General features: G+C 42.4%; 1 protein-coding gene across 2 annotated transcripts in view; it reads right to left on the bottom strand.

Annotated features, from left to right (window-relative positions):
* Nucleotides 1–15,707, bottom strand: part of C1_2H1orf141 (chromosome 1_2 C1orf141 homolog) — a 165,587-nt gene that overhangs the window by 86,811 nt on the left and 63,069 nt on the right. For both annotated transcript variants that reach the window (XM_078673427.1, XM_078673428.1), the window contains one exon: nucleotides 9,810–9,948. In XM_078673427.1, coding sequence (XP_078529553.1) covers nucleotides 9,810–9,948 — 139 coding nt within the window. The remainder of the gene's footprint in view (nucleotides 1–9,809; nucleotides 9,949–15,707) is intronic.

The following is a 15,707-nucleotide window of genomic DNA, read 5'->3' as shown; positions in this document are numbered from 1 at the left end:
AGTCCATGCACCACCACCCCTGGGCAAAAGGCCACACCAGCAGCCCCCCATAAACGACAAAAAACAATAAAATAAGCACAATCCCAGCCCATCCATGGCCTCAATTATGTTTAAATTCAAGAAGACACCCCACAGAAAGACTAGGCCCATGCAACACTCACCACCCCTGGGCAAAGGGCCCCACCAGCAGGCCCAAAAAAACGACAAAAACAATAAAATCAGCACAATCCCAGCCCATCCATGGCCTCAATGGTGTTTAATTTCAAGAAGACACCCCTCAGAAACACTAGGCCCATGCAACACTCACTACCCCTGGGCATAATGGATGAAAAGTAGGCAAAATAAGTGCAGGCCTCAGACACTGCCTCTCCTCAAAATGGCCCCTTACACCCCAAGCACATGTTGCCTGTACCAGCCAGCACTCAAGATGGCCACCACCACCACCCACATGGCCAGTCCACATCAACAGTACACCCCCAAAACACAGAAAAACAGCCAGAAATCACCACAATCCAATGCCATCCATGATGTTTACATTAAAGAGAGTGAGACCACACCACAGGCACACTCAGTCCATGCACCACCACCCCTGGGCAAAAGGCCACACCAGCAGCCCCCCAAAAACGACAAAAAACAATAAAATAAGCACAATCCCAGCCCATCCATGGCCTCAATTATGTTTAAATTCAAGAAGACACCCCACAGAAAGACTAGGCCCATGCAACACTCACCACCCCTGGGCAAAGGGCCCCACCAGCAGGCCCAAAAAAACGACAAAAAACAATAAAATCAGCACAATCCCAGCCCATCCATGGCCTCAATGGTGTTTAAATTCAAGAAGACACCCCTCAGAAACACTAGGCCCATGCAACACTCACTACCCCTGGGCATAATGGATGAAAAGTAGGCAAAATAAGTGCAGGCCTCAGACACTGCCTCTCCTCAAAATGGCCCCTTACACCCCAAGCACATGTTGCCTGTACCAGCCAGCACTCAAGATGGCCACCACCACCACCCACATGGCCAGTCCACATCAACAGTACACCCCCAAAAAACAGAAAAACAGCCAGAAATCACCACAATCCAATGCCATCCATGATGTTTACATTAAAGAGAGTGAGACCACACCACAGGCACACTCAGTCCATGCACCACCACCCCTGGGCAAAAGGCCACACCAGCAGCCCCCCAAAAACGACAAAAAACAATAAAATAAGCACAATCCCAGCCCATCCATGGCCTCAATTATGTTTAAATTCAAGAAGACACCCCACAGAAAGACTAGGCCCATGCAACACTCACCACCCCTGGGCAAAGGGCCCCACCAGCAGGCCCAAAAAAACGACAAAAAACAATAAAATCAGCACAATCCCAGCCCATCCATGGCCTCAATGGTGTTTAAATTCAAGAAGACACCCCTCAGAAACACTAGGCCCATGCAACACTCACTACCCCTGGGCATAATGGATGAAAAGTAGGCAAAATAAGTGCAGGCCTCAGACACTGCCTCTCCTCAAAATGGCCCCTTACACCCCAAGCACATGTTGCCTGTACCAGCCAGCACTCAAGATGGCCACCACCACCACCCACATGGCCAGTCCACATCAACAGTACACCCCCAAAAAACAGAAAAACAGCCAGAAATCACCACAATCCAATGCCATCCATGATGTTTACATTAAAGAGAGTGAGACCACACCACAGGCACACTCAGTCCATGCACCACCACCCCTGGGCAAAAGGCCACACCAGCAGCCCCCCAAAAACGACAAAAAACAATAAATAAAGCACAATCCCAGCCCATCCATGGCCTCAATTATGTTTAAATTCAAGAAGACACCCCACAGAAAGACTAGGCCCATGCAACACTCACCACCCCTGGGCAAAGGGCCCCACCAGCAGGCCCAAAAAAACTACAAAAAACAATAAAATCAGCACAATCCCAGCCCATCCATGGTCTCAATTATGTTTAAATTCAAGAAGACACCCCACAGAAAGACTAGGCCCATGCAACACTCACCACCCCTGGGCAAAGGGCCCCACCAGCAGGCCCAAAAAAACGACAAAAAACAATAAAATCAGCACAATCCCAGCCCATCCATGGCCTCAATGGTGTTTAAATTCAAGAAGACACCCCTCAGAAACACTAGGCCCATGCAACACTCACTACCCCTGGGCATAATGGATGAAAAGTAGGCAAAATAAGTGCAGGCCTCAGACACTGCCTCTCCTCAAAATGGCCCCTTACACCCCAAGCACATGTTGCCTTAAATTCAAGAAGACACCCCACAGAAAGACTAGGCCCATGCAACACTCACCACCCCTGGGCAAAGGGCCACACCAGCAGGCCCAAAAAAAGGACAAAAAACAGCACAATCCCAGCCCATCCATGGCCTCAATGGTGTTTAAATTCAACAAAACAGTTGTATCATGCACCCCTAACCAACCCTGGTCCTACTGGATACTGTGGCTACCGACAATATAATTTATTTAATGTTCTGAAAAAGTTCCAAAATTTTACTTGCAGCAACTGTAATGCCCCAAACAAACTTACTTGTGAAAGTTTATTTCTAATCCAAAAGTGATCCAAAGACAGTCAAAAAGGCCTCAAATCCAAATATCCAGCAGCACCCACAAAAAGTAATCCTTCCAGCTCCAGATACAAATGAAAGTGACCAGGAGATGGACAAAGCACTGGGAGGAGCCTGCTGGACAGGAACAGGAAGTTGGAGACTGTGGGGCACTTCCTTCCTCCCCCCCCCCAAAAATGGACTCCTTGCAAAAAAAAAGGCCATGCAAATGTCAACCTGAGGAGTGATTCTGATAAAAATCATAATTTTCTGAAGGTTTATCCTGTTTGCTGGTGATTTTCTTGTGCGAAATTGCAAAATCTCTATTTCGCAAGTGCGAGATTGTTCCTTTCCGCCGCAACTACGTGTTCGCAATTGCGAACTCTCGCGAGTTGTGCTGTGCAAGGTGGCAAGCCGCGATTACGTATTCGCGGGCGCCAAACTCCCGCGGGAACACGCAGCAAGATCTAAAATGGCGCGTCACTTGCAAAGAAAAACAACTCGGCAAACGCTAAATGACGGAAAGTGAACGCCGTGCACCACGCCGCGCGCCGCAACCAAGCAAAAAATCCGCCGCGAGCGGATTCACGGATTTTCGACAAATTCGCGAGAGTTCGCGGATTGCGAATTTGCCGAAAATCCGAAAAATCCGCGAGTGGAGCGGATTTTACGCCCATGCTTATCCGTGACTGGAAGGACTCCCAGCAGCAGGAGGTCAGACTTGTGTTGGTGGCAGCAGTGTCCATTTTGTGACGCTGGGGCTCTGGTTAACTTTAACCGGGATAGTCAGCAACAACATGTCTTCTTCCTCTAGAAGGGTGGAATGCTACTCCCGTCACCAGAATTGGCGAGGGGGTAGTATTCCAAAGCGTATGACACCTTACACGACATATTTGGATAAAGCCAAACCAAAGTTAGCATTTAACCGCGAGGTTCATAATGCACTTTAGAGTATATAGTATGGCAATATCATAGAACAGCTATAAGGACATGGTTCCGAAAGCTGCAGACAGGCTCAGCTCATGCTAGAGCACCATCTCACACATAACCAAGCACTCTGCCTCCAGGATTGTTAAGGTCTACCATAGGAGTGACTTATAGGTTACTGTGTGTCTATATATAAGGGTAGATATAGGAATACTATACCTAAGCAAGGGGTGATTACACGACCTTGCCCCAGCTGAGTGATCAGCCAGTTGTGTCTATTTGGGTGGCCAGCCAGGGTGGCATAATACATGCTGCAGCCCCTGGTAGGCCTTGGTTACAACTATGCCCTGAGTACCTAGGGTACACTTCTACAGGGGCTGACAAGGTGAACCAATTCCCAATTGTGTATGTACCTAGAGTACATGGTGTAAATTTAGAGAGAGTGCATCTGGGCTGTGGGTCTGATTAGTAGGCCCACATTCACATCTAAGTCGAAAACCAGTAACGCAAAAGCAAAAAGTGGGGGTGACCATAGGAAGCAGACCCTACTCTCCTGCACAGATGGGCAAGATATTCAGAGAAAAAGAGGATACATATCTCACATAAAGCACACATAATTGAAGGCCAAAACTCCTTCCACAGGCCTCAATGCTATTCAGACTCACTGTTTCAGAATGTAAACATTTTCAGTGTTAATTATTTATAATAAGTCATTGTTGTTACTCATTTATCTTAAACAGCTAACACCGAGTGACAAAGCTAATCGTACTGACAGGCTTTAGGCTTATGTCAGTTGCTGTGCCATTTATCTGGAAAAAATTACATCTCAGAAAGAAACCAAAATACGGGCCTGATGGCACACTATGGGAATCACAGAAATGTATTTGGCATGTTTTTTTATAGAGAGCACCCAATTTTCCATCTCACTGAAAGACCTGTCTGCACATATTTCTACATAACTGGTTACAGCTAGCATATGTGGGTGCTGCTCGAAGTCTGGTTAGAGCATATTTTTCCAAAGTTAATGCTGCATGCAAGGCAAGACACTGGGCAAGCATACATTTTAAAGGCCTAAAGTTATCATGCAGAACAATTTACACATTACAGTAACTGTTGCACAAATGAATGCAAGAAGATATTGGTCAGTTTATAATATGTTTAATATTTCAAGACTATATGTTCCCACTGCTTAATAAGACTTGCCTTATTGCTACATTCATTTTATTTAAAATGCACCATTTGCCAATCTATTTTTCATTTCTTTCTCAGGAGAAGGACTCCCCCTAGACCCTAGATTTGTTCACAGAACTTGTCCACATTGCTTGCTATATAAAAATCATGCCCAACGTTTACGCCTCACCACTTTCAAATGTCACCAGCCGCCACTGCCCAAAAGTACTTTAGATGTAGGGGGGTCACTTCAAAACAGCTCTCTGAAGTGCACAAGGATCCCTTTCAACCCAGTCCTGAACGCCAGGCTACCGGTGGAGAGTAAACCAGAGCTGTATGCATGGACAATACACTACCTATTGAAGTGTAAGTGCCAGCTCCTCCCATTCCTCCCTGCACAGGAAGACCCATCAGAATGCAGATGAGTGCTCAGAATGCAGATGAGCCTCACCTTCCTGTGTTTTGGTTGTCTAGTGGGAATGCACCAGTGTAGCTGTCAACCACCCCAGACGTGTATTGGAGACAGGCTGCCAGGCATATAGAGCAGTAAGTGCAGAGAAACATTCACTGTCTAAAGTGCCATTTCTAAAACAGCAATGTTAAATCCAACTTCACCAGTAAGGAGGATTTATCATTACCATCCCAAAGACATAAATAATGAAAATGTCACTCCTCTCTGATCAGAAATTACAGCTTAAAAGTGTATTAAGGAATTCCCAATGCTGGCCTATGAGAGGGTTAGGCCTCACTGTAGTATGAAATAAGCTGTTTGTCACTACCAGGACATGCAAAACATAAAGGTACATGCCCTACCTTTTACTTAAATAGCACCCTTAGGGTTCCAGAAGTCCTACCTAGGGGTGACTTAAATGTAATACAAGTGGAGTTTAAGGCCTGACGAGTAGTTTTAAATGGCAAAGTCGAAGTGGCAGCAAACTGCACACACATGCACTGCAGTGGCAGGCCTGAGTCAGGTTTTAAAGGCTACTTCTGTGGGTGGCATACTTAGTGCTGCAGCCCACTAATAGCATCAAGTACAGACCTTGGTATAAGGTATACCACTTTACAAGGGGCTTATTAGTATATCAAATTTGCCAATCAGGTATGCACCAATGTCATCATGTTTAGCGAAAAAGCACTTGCACGTTACCACTGGTTAGAAGTAGTAAAGTGCTCAGAGTTCTAAGGCCAACAAAAAGAATCAGCAAAACGTGGTGGTAAAGAAAGTCCTGGAGAAAACCACCCTGAGGATGACAGGCCTAACACAGGCATACTCTAAAGCTTACAATAATTTATGTGTCTTTAGGCTTCGAATATTTGGGACTCTTAATATGGCTGTCACAAGGTTTTAGGTCTTGCTATAGACATCTTCATTTGTCTGTTGTGAGAACATTTGTCATCATTAAATCAGAAATATATACATATACATATAGCAAGAGAAAGGGGCCTTTGGACCAGCTCTTGTTACCTGTTGACTTTCATGTTTTTTCCTAGTTTTCCATTTCTTGGATCGCTATCCATTGAGGCCATTGCATTTTGAGGATGATTACATTGCCCTTTTTGTATTCTCAAAAGATTTTGGTGATGGGATCAACTGCACGCACAGTGTACCATTCTAACTTGTGCCTAACTGGAGGGACAGAGATACTGCAGTCTACATCAGGCATTTGCCACTTTGAAGTTTTGAAGAGAATACAATGTGAACCATTGCTTTAAAAATAAAAATAAACATTTGCAAAGCCAGTAGGCTTTGACTCTAAAAGACCAAGCTATTGGCTTTGTCAATCCTTTTTTCATAGTCATTTGCATGCTGGTACAATGACAATCTTGCAATGAGTCTTCTACTGAGGAAAACCATCCTAAGATGGCACAGATGTACACACATATATCTTGATGCATTTTTATGTCATGATGTATGTGTGTGCAAGGTGATGCATTAATTCTTGTGTCATTATGCATGGTGGCCATTTTTATTTACCATTCTAATGTGCAGATGGACATGTTAGCATGTTGAATTACAATTTTTAAAATTGGAGAATTAGATTTGTGCCAGCACAACAGAGGAATTGAGTAGTGTGGTAGCAAGTTTTAGCAACTGAGCTCATGTAAAACAAACAAGAAAATATTTGGAAAGGTAACGTGGGATGGGAAATGGGCAAGGAGCATCAAGGAGTGGGGAAGGGAAAAGATAGCTCACAGAGGATGAGGAATCCAACTTAACAAGTGGGGGAAAGAGGAAACACATGCCATCCCATAGAGAGATTAATGCAAAATAAAAGAGTCTCTTCAAGTTAGCAGTAGAAGGATACAACTCTGAAACTAAACACTGTAAGATCGAAATGCTCCTGGGTGAAACAAACACAAGAATAGAAGGAAAGCAATCAAAACAAAAGCAGTCATCTAAAATAGACACCACAGCCATCCAATGATGTCCACTTGAAGTGCAATGTTTAAAACAAAAGGTCTGCTAACAAACAGCTAAAGCTGCCTTTAGCTTGGTTCTAAATAGCAGAAGCTATTGACTTTGCCAGTGCTTATTTATTCACATGACTGAAATGAAGAATACATAGTCTCTTAATGGAAGAAAAGGTATAAAGTTCTTTTTTTTGTTTATGATGGGATTCCATTCTTTAGGAAATACGAATTACTTCAATGAAGACTTAAGGGCAAGTGTTTTATGGGAATTACTTTGGGCCAACTACTTTTATTCTGAGTAACATGGATAGCAAGTGCTTAGATACCATGAACTATTGTGTAGATTAGCCCACCACTCTGCTGAAACTTTAGTTGAATTATTCTTCACATAACTTTAGTTGCAATATTCCTCACATGTCACCCTTCAAGTAAATTAGAGGACATTTATACAGATGAGTTTTTATTGAAAACTGATAATGCTATGGATGACATCACTAATTTGCAAAACATCATGAATAGCCAAGAAATAAGTTCAATAGACTGTAGTGTTGCTTTTGTGATAACCTTTTTTAAACTTACCTGAAGTAATTTGTAAAGGTATTTTTTATTGTTTGTACTTCTTGAAAGCTAGGTCTTTAAACTAAAACAAGCATAGGCAAGGCCAATAGGTGTGGCACCGGTTTCAGCCTTTTGTAAATTCTTGTTTTGTTTTGTCATGGTTTACGCAAAACATTACTGTTCAAGAAGCTGCCGGACTCTTATTAAATCTAAAAAAACAGTGGTTGTAGGCAAAAATGTTTTCTGGTCTCATAAAAAGTGCACATTACTTTGGAACACCTGGCACTAAATGGAACTATCTTGTGTGTGTGGATGTGCTTTTTGTGAAAGGGCAGCATGCCATAACTCATAAGAAAGTCATTCAATGGCTAACATTCCCTCTTGATGCATGCTGGAGTGGGTGGAAGAAAAATGTGAATGACACAATCACAGACTAATGGATGAAGTCTGTCTGTAACCCCCATATGTAACTATGGTAAACATACTTTTAGTAAAATCAAAAGGGCTTGGCTAATAGACCTAATAAAGACATTGTCTGGCATTGGCGTCTAACCTTATCCTTGAAACTAGAAGAGAAGTAAGTAAGTAAGGAGGAAAAAACAAGGAAGGAAGGCAGACAAAAAAGGAAGAAAAGCAGGCAAAAAAGGAAGGAAGACCTACAAAACAGGAAGTAAGAAGGGCAAAAAGAAAAGAAAGGAGGGAAGCAAAAAGATAAAGCAGGACACCAAAAAAGGGAAGAAAGGAGGGAAGAAAAAAAGGAAAAAAGGAAGATGGAACAAAAAATTAAAGAAGGCAACAAAAGGAAGAAGAAAAGATAAAGTAAATAAGGCAAGTAAGAAAGAAGAGAAGAAAGAATGGAAGAAAGAAAGAAAAGGCAAAAAAGAAGGAAAGAAAAAAAAGGAAAGACAGTGAAAGAAAGAAGATAGAAAGGAAAGAGAGGAAGAGACCAGAAAGAAAAAGATTGAAAGAAAGAAAAACAAAGAAAGAAAGAAAAAAAGAAAGAAAGGACAATTGATTCAAGAACGGAAGAAAGAAGGCAAAATGGAAAGAAAGAAGGCAAAGAAAGAACAATGGAAAGAAGGCAAAAAGAACAACAAGGTAAGAAAATGGAAAGAATTCAAAAAAGAAAGAAGTAAAAAGGAAAGAAAGCAAACTGAAGCAAATAATGTAAAAGGAAGAAGTAAAAAAAGAAAGAAAGAAGGAGTGAAAAAGGAAATAAGTAAAGAAGACTCGAAAGATAGGTTCAAAATAATAAAGAAAAGAAGAACGAAAATATATTGAAAGGCGAAAATAAGAAAAGATATCAAAAAAGAAAGAAGGAAAGTTGGTAAAAAAGAAGAAAACAAAGAGAGAAGGAATAAAAGAATGAAGGAACCTAAAGGAAAAAAAGAAGGAAAAAGAAGGTAAAAGAGGGAAAGTAGGTAAACATTGAAAGAACAGAAGAAAAGAAAGCAAGAAGGAAAGAAGGTAAAAAAGAAAGAAAAGAAGATAGAAAAAAAGGCAAAAAAGAAGGAAAGGAAAAAGGAAAGGCAAACCTGAAGGACGAAGTAAAAGGTAGGCAAAAAAGAAACACTTCAAATGCACTCTACTATCATATCAGGCAACACCGGGACTGTGCACTTAGTGAAACAGCGAAAAATGCAGTCACTCAAAGTAACGTTCAACCGGGGGCATTAGTAGGCTGGCCCGTGAGGACAGAAAACATCTGTGACATTAACCATCCCTTAAGTAAGGTGGTGTGACTGCTATTGTGACCTGACAGTGCAGTGGTGGATGGACGGACAAACTGCTAAAGAATTTTTGATGATGCTCCACCATCAGAAGCCCTGCGGTTCTCCCTAACTCTAAATGAGGCAATGAAAAAGCAAGATTTCCGTAGTGGGTGAGAGCACCTACACTTTGTAATTCACTAGAGGCATATTCTCTTTGTTAGGCGTCTGACCTTCACCATTAACTACAGAGGGCGAAATAAGTCACTCCTACATAATGATGTAACTATATATACCGCTGATAATTGAGGTACTCTTTTTTTAAACTTGAACAAATAAAGTTCCAGCTCTACTACCTGTTACATGAGAGGACAGAGAAGTGCAGCTGTGTGATTCATGTTTATAGAATTTGTTACGAAAAGGAAGAGGTACATTGAGAATGTATTCTAATAGGACTTACCTATCAAACAGACATCGTCACTTCTACTTTCAGGTGTACCTGACCACCAGTGCGAAAAGTCAGTATATTCTAGGGATGATCCAGTGGGTAATTTGATTTCTTGTTGACACAACACATCTAGTGTTGGAATATCATCAACCTAGATAAGAGGATATAGTAAGACATGCATTACTGACCTATTTAAAGTAGGTTTGCCCAAAGATTAATGTATTTTAGCTTTGTAAAGTTTCATAAGATGGTAGTTGGGCCATGTCACGTCAGTGCCACATCACTGGCAGGCATTAAAGTAAAAACAATAATCAACATGGTAAATAAAATCACTAATGGGATGGCGATAAAGAGATGTTGATAATGTGCAATGGATGGGTCAAATTATCACAAACAGCTTGATAGAAATCAAAGAACAATCGACTCAGGTTGGAGAGGTAGACGCTCCATAGGGTTTAACTGAACCTTTCACATTGGGCTCTTTTATTGTGAGTGGAGGGCGACCTGATTGGTAGTTTCCCTCTGAAGCTCCTTATTGTGGGCTCTATTATTTTTCTGGATACTGAGCTCAACCTTCATGTACTCTCAGGAAGCAACCATTTAGATCATTTAGAAATCTCTAAATTCACAAGTACATCTTTCGAAGGAGAATGAAGGGGTACAGATCAACACATAAACACATTTGGAGAATACAATGACCAAAAAATGAAAAAATTCAAAAACATTTGCAACAAAAAAGGAGCAGAATAAGTTGAAAGGGGAATTCAAAATAATAGACGGCAACGGGGTAGTAACAATTTGTAATAAGCATTAGCAAAGCCAGTGGGCCTGAGTTGCATTTACAGTGATAATCCAGACTTGTTGACTTTGCTCTGCTGTTTGTCAAGTTTTTTAAAAACATCAAATAAAACTCCTTTAATTGAATTACCGTAGTGTTTCTAAACATGTTTGTTCTTTTTCCTTGGAGATGAAATGACTTACAAGCCTGCTAATAAAACATGATATGTTTACGGAATAAGAAGCAAAGGCAATAGATCTGGCTTTAATGTGTGAACGTGTGCAAATACAAGCATGCACTAATGAGGTATGCAGGCATTAACACACTTTTACATCTTGTTTCTTTTTGGCCATTACTCTCCAGTTGGTTCAAAGGAAGTGTCTAACATACAATCCTTTGCACTCTCCATCTCTGGTTAAAGTTTATGGTATATGAACTACATGTACATGTCTTCATGTTTCTGAACAGTGTTTTTCAAAAACTAAAGCAAGCACTAACTGCAAGGATTATACTGTGAAGGCCGACAGGAGGCCAGATTTAAATGCAACAGAGTTCCCACCCCACCAACATAATGGCCCGCCCATCTACCCAATTTGGATTTGAGTGGACCATAGTTTGACTACAGCAGAGAATACTTTGTCTCTTCCCTGGTCAAACTTCTCTGAAGGCCCGATGGCCCGATGGAGTAAAGCCTGTCAGAGTTTAGGCTGCAATTTACACAGGGCCCTCCCCGACAGGAAAAACCTGGCAGTAAGGGGCATTGAAAAGTGGTCAGTACCCACCTCACCAGTGCAGGAATTCCCATGGAGAAGGGGGCCTTATTTCTTTTTTATTTTCATAATAAAAATCCCGCTTTGGAATTTTCGTTTTGAAAATAAAAAGAAGTTATACGTTTACTGTACAGCTCCATCAGGTTGATGGAGCCATCCATCAAAACTTACAATGCAATGACAGCAAATGTCATGACAGGGGTTGCTACCAATAACAGAAATGTCCGCCGGGCCAGCAAACATTTCTAAATTTGATGGGTGGGGAGTCTGTCAGGGTGACAGAATAATTTACTCCATCACCCTGATGGAGGAAACCCCTCCCGCCAAAATATAAATTAGGCCCAGAGTTCGGAGTCCAGGCACGGAGTTAAAAATCACTCTATGAATATGTTTGGTTTTAAAGAGGCAGGAATTTATAGGAGTCTATGGGCTCGAAATGGCTGCCAATAATAGGTGTAATAAAATGATTACTTTAATCAATGATAATAAATATCCTCTGGATATTTACAATAACTGCTCCCTCAAAGGGTGCAATCTGAGCACTGGAGGTAAGACTTGACTCATTTTGTTATAGAGAGCCTAAAACATAAGTTGTGTCTCTGTCCTACACTGCTGCCCTGTCTCCTTAAAGAATCACTTACCTAATCTCCTGGGTGCAGACGTTAAAATATTCAGTTTCACAGTGCCAGTCTTTTTAGGTCTGGTGTTAGTCAAGACCTTTGGCTTTTACTGAAATTACATCTAATATACTTACTTGCAAGGGCTTTCGACCCGCCTTCTATTTCATTTCGTTTTTGCGGCATTCACATTTTTCATTCACTCACTAAAGCATACATCATGGGGCAATGCCAGAGTCCACTTTAGCTTACTACACTGTGTGTGATTGCAATTGTATTTATATAGTGCTTAGTACCCCGATGAGGCGTCAGAGCCCTTTTCTGTGAGTAGCACGCTACTTCGGAACCCAAAAGGATTAGTGGTGGATTCACTGGCGTAACGAAAGTGAGGGGGCCTCCCTGCACAGTACTTAGGGGGGCCCCCTCCGGGCTTAATCAGGAGCTTTCTGGCCAGAGTACAGGGCCGATGGGGCCCCTTGGAGCTAGGGGCCCCCTCCCCCGCACCGCATGGGCTAGGGGGCCTGTGTTACGCCTCTCGGTGGATTAGTATAGAGAAATAGGAGTTAATTTAAGCAGTAGACATGTGAGTTGGATTGAATAGGATAATGGAGGGATAAATGAGGAATTTCAATCTGCTCTTTCGCAAGAAGCATGTATTACACAAAGTAGTTTTATTCTGTATGAGAGACTACTGTGGCTGGCAACGTGCAATTTGAGATCTAAAAATAGTTTTGCTTTGAGGTATTCTTTGTATATTGGCACGGCGATGCTGGCTAACCCAACAATACATTTTACAAAAACTATAACTAACACGTATTGACAAAGGCAAAAGACTTGCAGTCAACGTCAAACTTATTGGCTTTGCTAATACTTGTGTTCTTTGGCATGCATATATATCATCTCCCTGGTAAGCGCTGCTTAATTTATAGAAGAATAAGTAAAAATAAGTGTCAGAGCCCAAAATGTTTTCTAGTAGGCTTCCACCCACTTCCACATCTGTTGCAGCCACTTGCACAATTGGTGCCATCCCTTTGCACCACTGGTTTTGCATCTGGGATTCATGGCGATTCTAAAGTGGTGCTTTGATTTTTAGATGGGAGTCATGATAGGTCGTGCTGCTAGGACACAGGGGCAAAAGAAAATCTCAACAACTTAAAATCTTCCTGTACCTTGGTAGTAAAAATTTGAAATAGAACACATCTATTTCACTCTAAACAAGTCAAAACCAGGAAACAACACTACTGAGGGATGTATGAGAAGATTTTGCAACTAAATCGCTTCCCCGACTGATATGTAATCTGGTCAATCGTTCGAGAAATCCTCTTATGTGCAGAAAACTAAGTGTTGGACCGTACAACAAAACCACTACAGTATTTGAAATATCATCTTGAAAACATGTTTCTCCTACCGAAAATCTTGGAAAATGACGTAGAAAGAAGTACCTTATTAGAATCAGTCTTCAATATAATCACCTCAGTGACAAACCATTTAGATCACATAGTATGCAAATAGCACGCCACGTTGGAGAAACAACTATCAGAGATGAGGAAAATAATTTGGGTATTCTTAAAACCCAGTGTGAACAAGCTGGACCCGCCATTGGCGTAACGAAAAGTGAGGGGGCCTCCCTGCATGGTACTTAGAGGGCCCACCTCCGGGGCTCAATCAGGAGCTCTCCGGCCACAGTGCAATGCCGAGGGGGCCCCTTGGAGCTAGAGGCCCCCCCGCACGCGGAGGCTGCGTGGGCCTGTGTTGCGCCCCTGGGACCCGCTGAGAAATGCCAACAAAGCCTTGAAAATCCGAGAACTATATTGAAATGAAGAGAACTTGCAAGATGTTATTTTGTGACTTTTAAGTGTGGCCCAACACCCTAAACTTTACTTTCCTCAGATCTACCCAAGAATGGGTATTTTGTCCTGTGGAACGACCTCTGATAATGACTCCAAAATTGGCTCAAAGGACAAAAATCTTCCTCAGAAGGTCCCAGAAGGTGGTCTAGGGTCAAAATGACCTAGACCACCCCCTTTCTCTATCTGGCCTACAATGATTTATGGATATAGAGAATCACAGACATTCCAACATAAAATGTAATACCAGATACAAACAATTCTATAACCTGCTTGCACTCCATAGCCCAGAGACTCCAAAGCCACAGTAGTACATCTGATGTAATAAGCAAGGAGACAAACAAAGCACCTACTTGGACCCAAGCCTGCACTTGTTCACAAGCTACGTGGCAAGCAGCCACCACTGTTTCCCTCAAAAACCGCTGGACTCTGCTGCCTAGAAATTGAACACCAACCCTCAATTTCATCCTCAGCTCGGTCAATATTTATTCACATGTTTATGCATTTGTCCAACTAAGTAGTTCAGTCCTTTTAGCACACTGAATGTGCCATCTGTTTTCCCCAGCTACTTATAAGAAGTTTGACATACAATAAAAGTGCAATGTTAATTAGGATTAATTAATGACGAGTGGGGGCCTGAGGGTCCTACTTTGATAACTTGTGCCTTATTTGAAGTAGGAGAAGTTTCTAGAGAATTCCCCTAATATTACTTGAGGTTTCGTGACTCTCAGGCTAATGCTCCAAGTATATGGATTTGCGTATGGCTGGGTTCAAACTGGAATGGCATGGTGAGCAAAAAACTATGGATTTAGGCCCAGATCTCTGTACTGGGGTGAATGTATGACATTGTTCTGCATTCTGTCCATCAACTGTTATTTTTGCATTTGTCACTCCGAGTGGGACGGGTTTGCCCAGATGTGGGTCTCATGCTCTCCATGCCACTGGAATCAAGCTATTCTGGCTGAAGAGCGGTGAAACTCCGAAACCAGTCCTGGGATGCTTGTTTCCAGTCCAGAGAGGACCTGGCTTAGTATTTCGGCCTGGACTGTTCCCATGAGGCACAGGGTCAAGACTGATTTGCATATGACTGGGTTCAAACTGGAATGGCATGGTGAGCAGAAAAGGGTGGATTTAGGCCCAGATCTCTGTATTCTGTCCATCAACTGAAGTTTTTGTAAAGCTCCAAGCTGGCAGCATGAACAATGCAGGGGTGACAAGTCATTTCTCTGAAAGCAGAGCAAATCCTATTCAGTGGCAAGTGGAGCTGTACCCAGCTCCGCCCCATCCTGCCAGTTGATCACCCATCCTGGCAAACCTAATCCCTCTATTGTTTGGCTGTCTGAGAGGAATAAACAATGTTCAACTGCCAACTACATCTAGTCATATGACCTAGGACAGGCTGCAGGCACCAAACATACAGGAGAGGAAAATGCCAACTTTCTACGGCATTCAAATTCATTCTGAGCTCTCTTCATGACAGTGTGACATACGCCATGTAGTATACAAACTAGAAATCCATTTTCTCTGCTCTCTCAAAGAGACTAACTGAGCCAACGTTGTTGCTGTCTCACAGTATTGGAGATATCTCATCTGAGAAACGTAGACATTTCTCTGACTAGGGTCAAGAAATTACATAAGTGTTACTGTTAGAAATGGGATCTCTGGTTGGCTAAGGCTTGCGTCAAAGCCAGGCAGAGACCACCACACTAGTCGGGGCTTGGGAGGTACATGCCAAAGATAACCCCTGCTCACCCCATTGGTAGCTTGGCACGAGCAGTCAGGCTTATCCCAGAGGCCATGTGTAAAGCATTTGCGCACGCACACAGTAACAACATCCCAGGCACACTACAAAAGGAACTCCACACAAGGTTATATCAAAAATAGCCTTTGTATTCTCA

Source organism: Lissotriton helveticus, chromosome 1_2 (genome assembly GCF_964261635.1).
Source record: "Lissotriton helveticus chromosome 1_2, aLisHel1.1, whole genome shotgun sequence".
Classification (NCBI taxonomy): Eukaryota; Metazoa; Chordata; class Amphibia; order Caudata; family Salamandridae; genus Lissotriton; species Lissotriton helveticus.
Note: the sequence above shows the minus strand (reverse complement) of the source record. Positions and strands in the feature narration are given on the sequence as shown.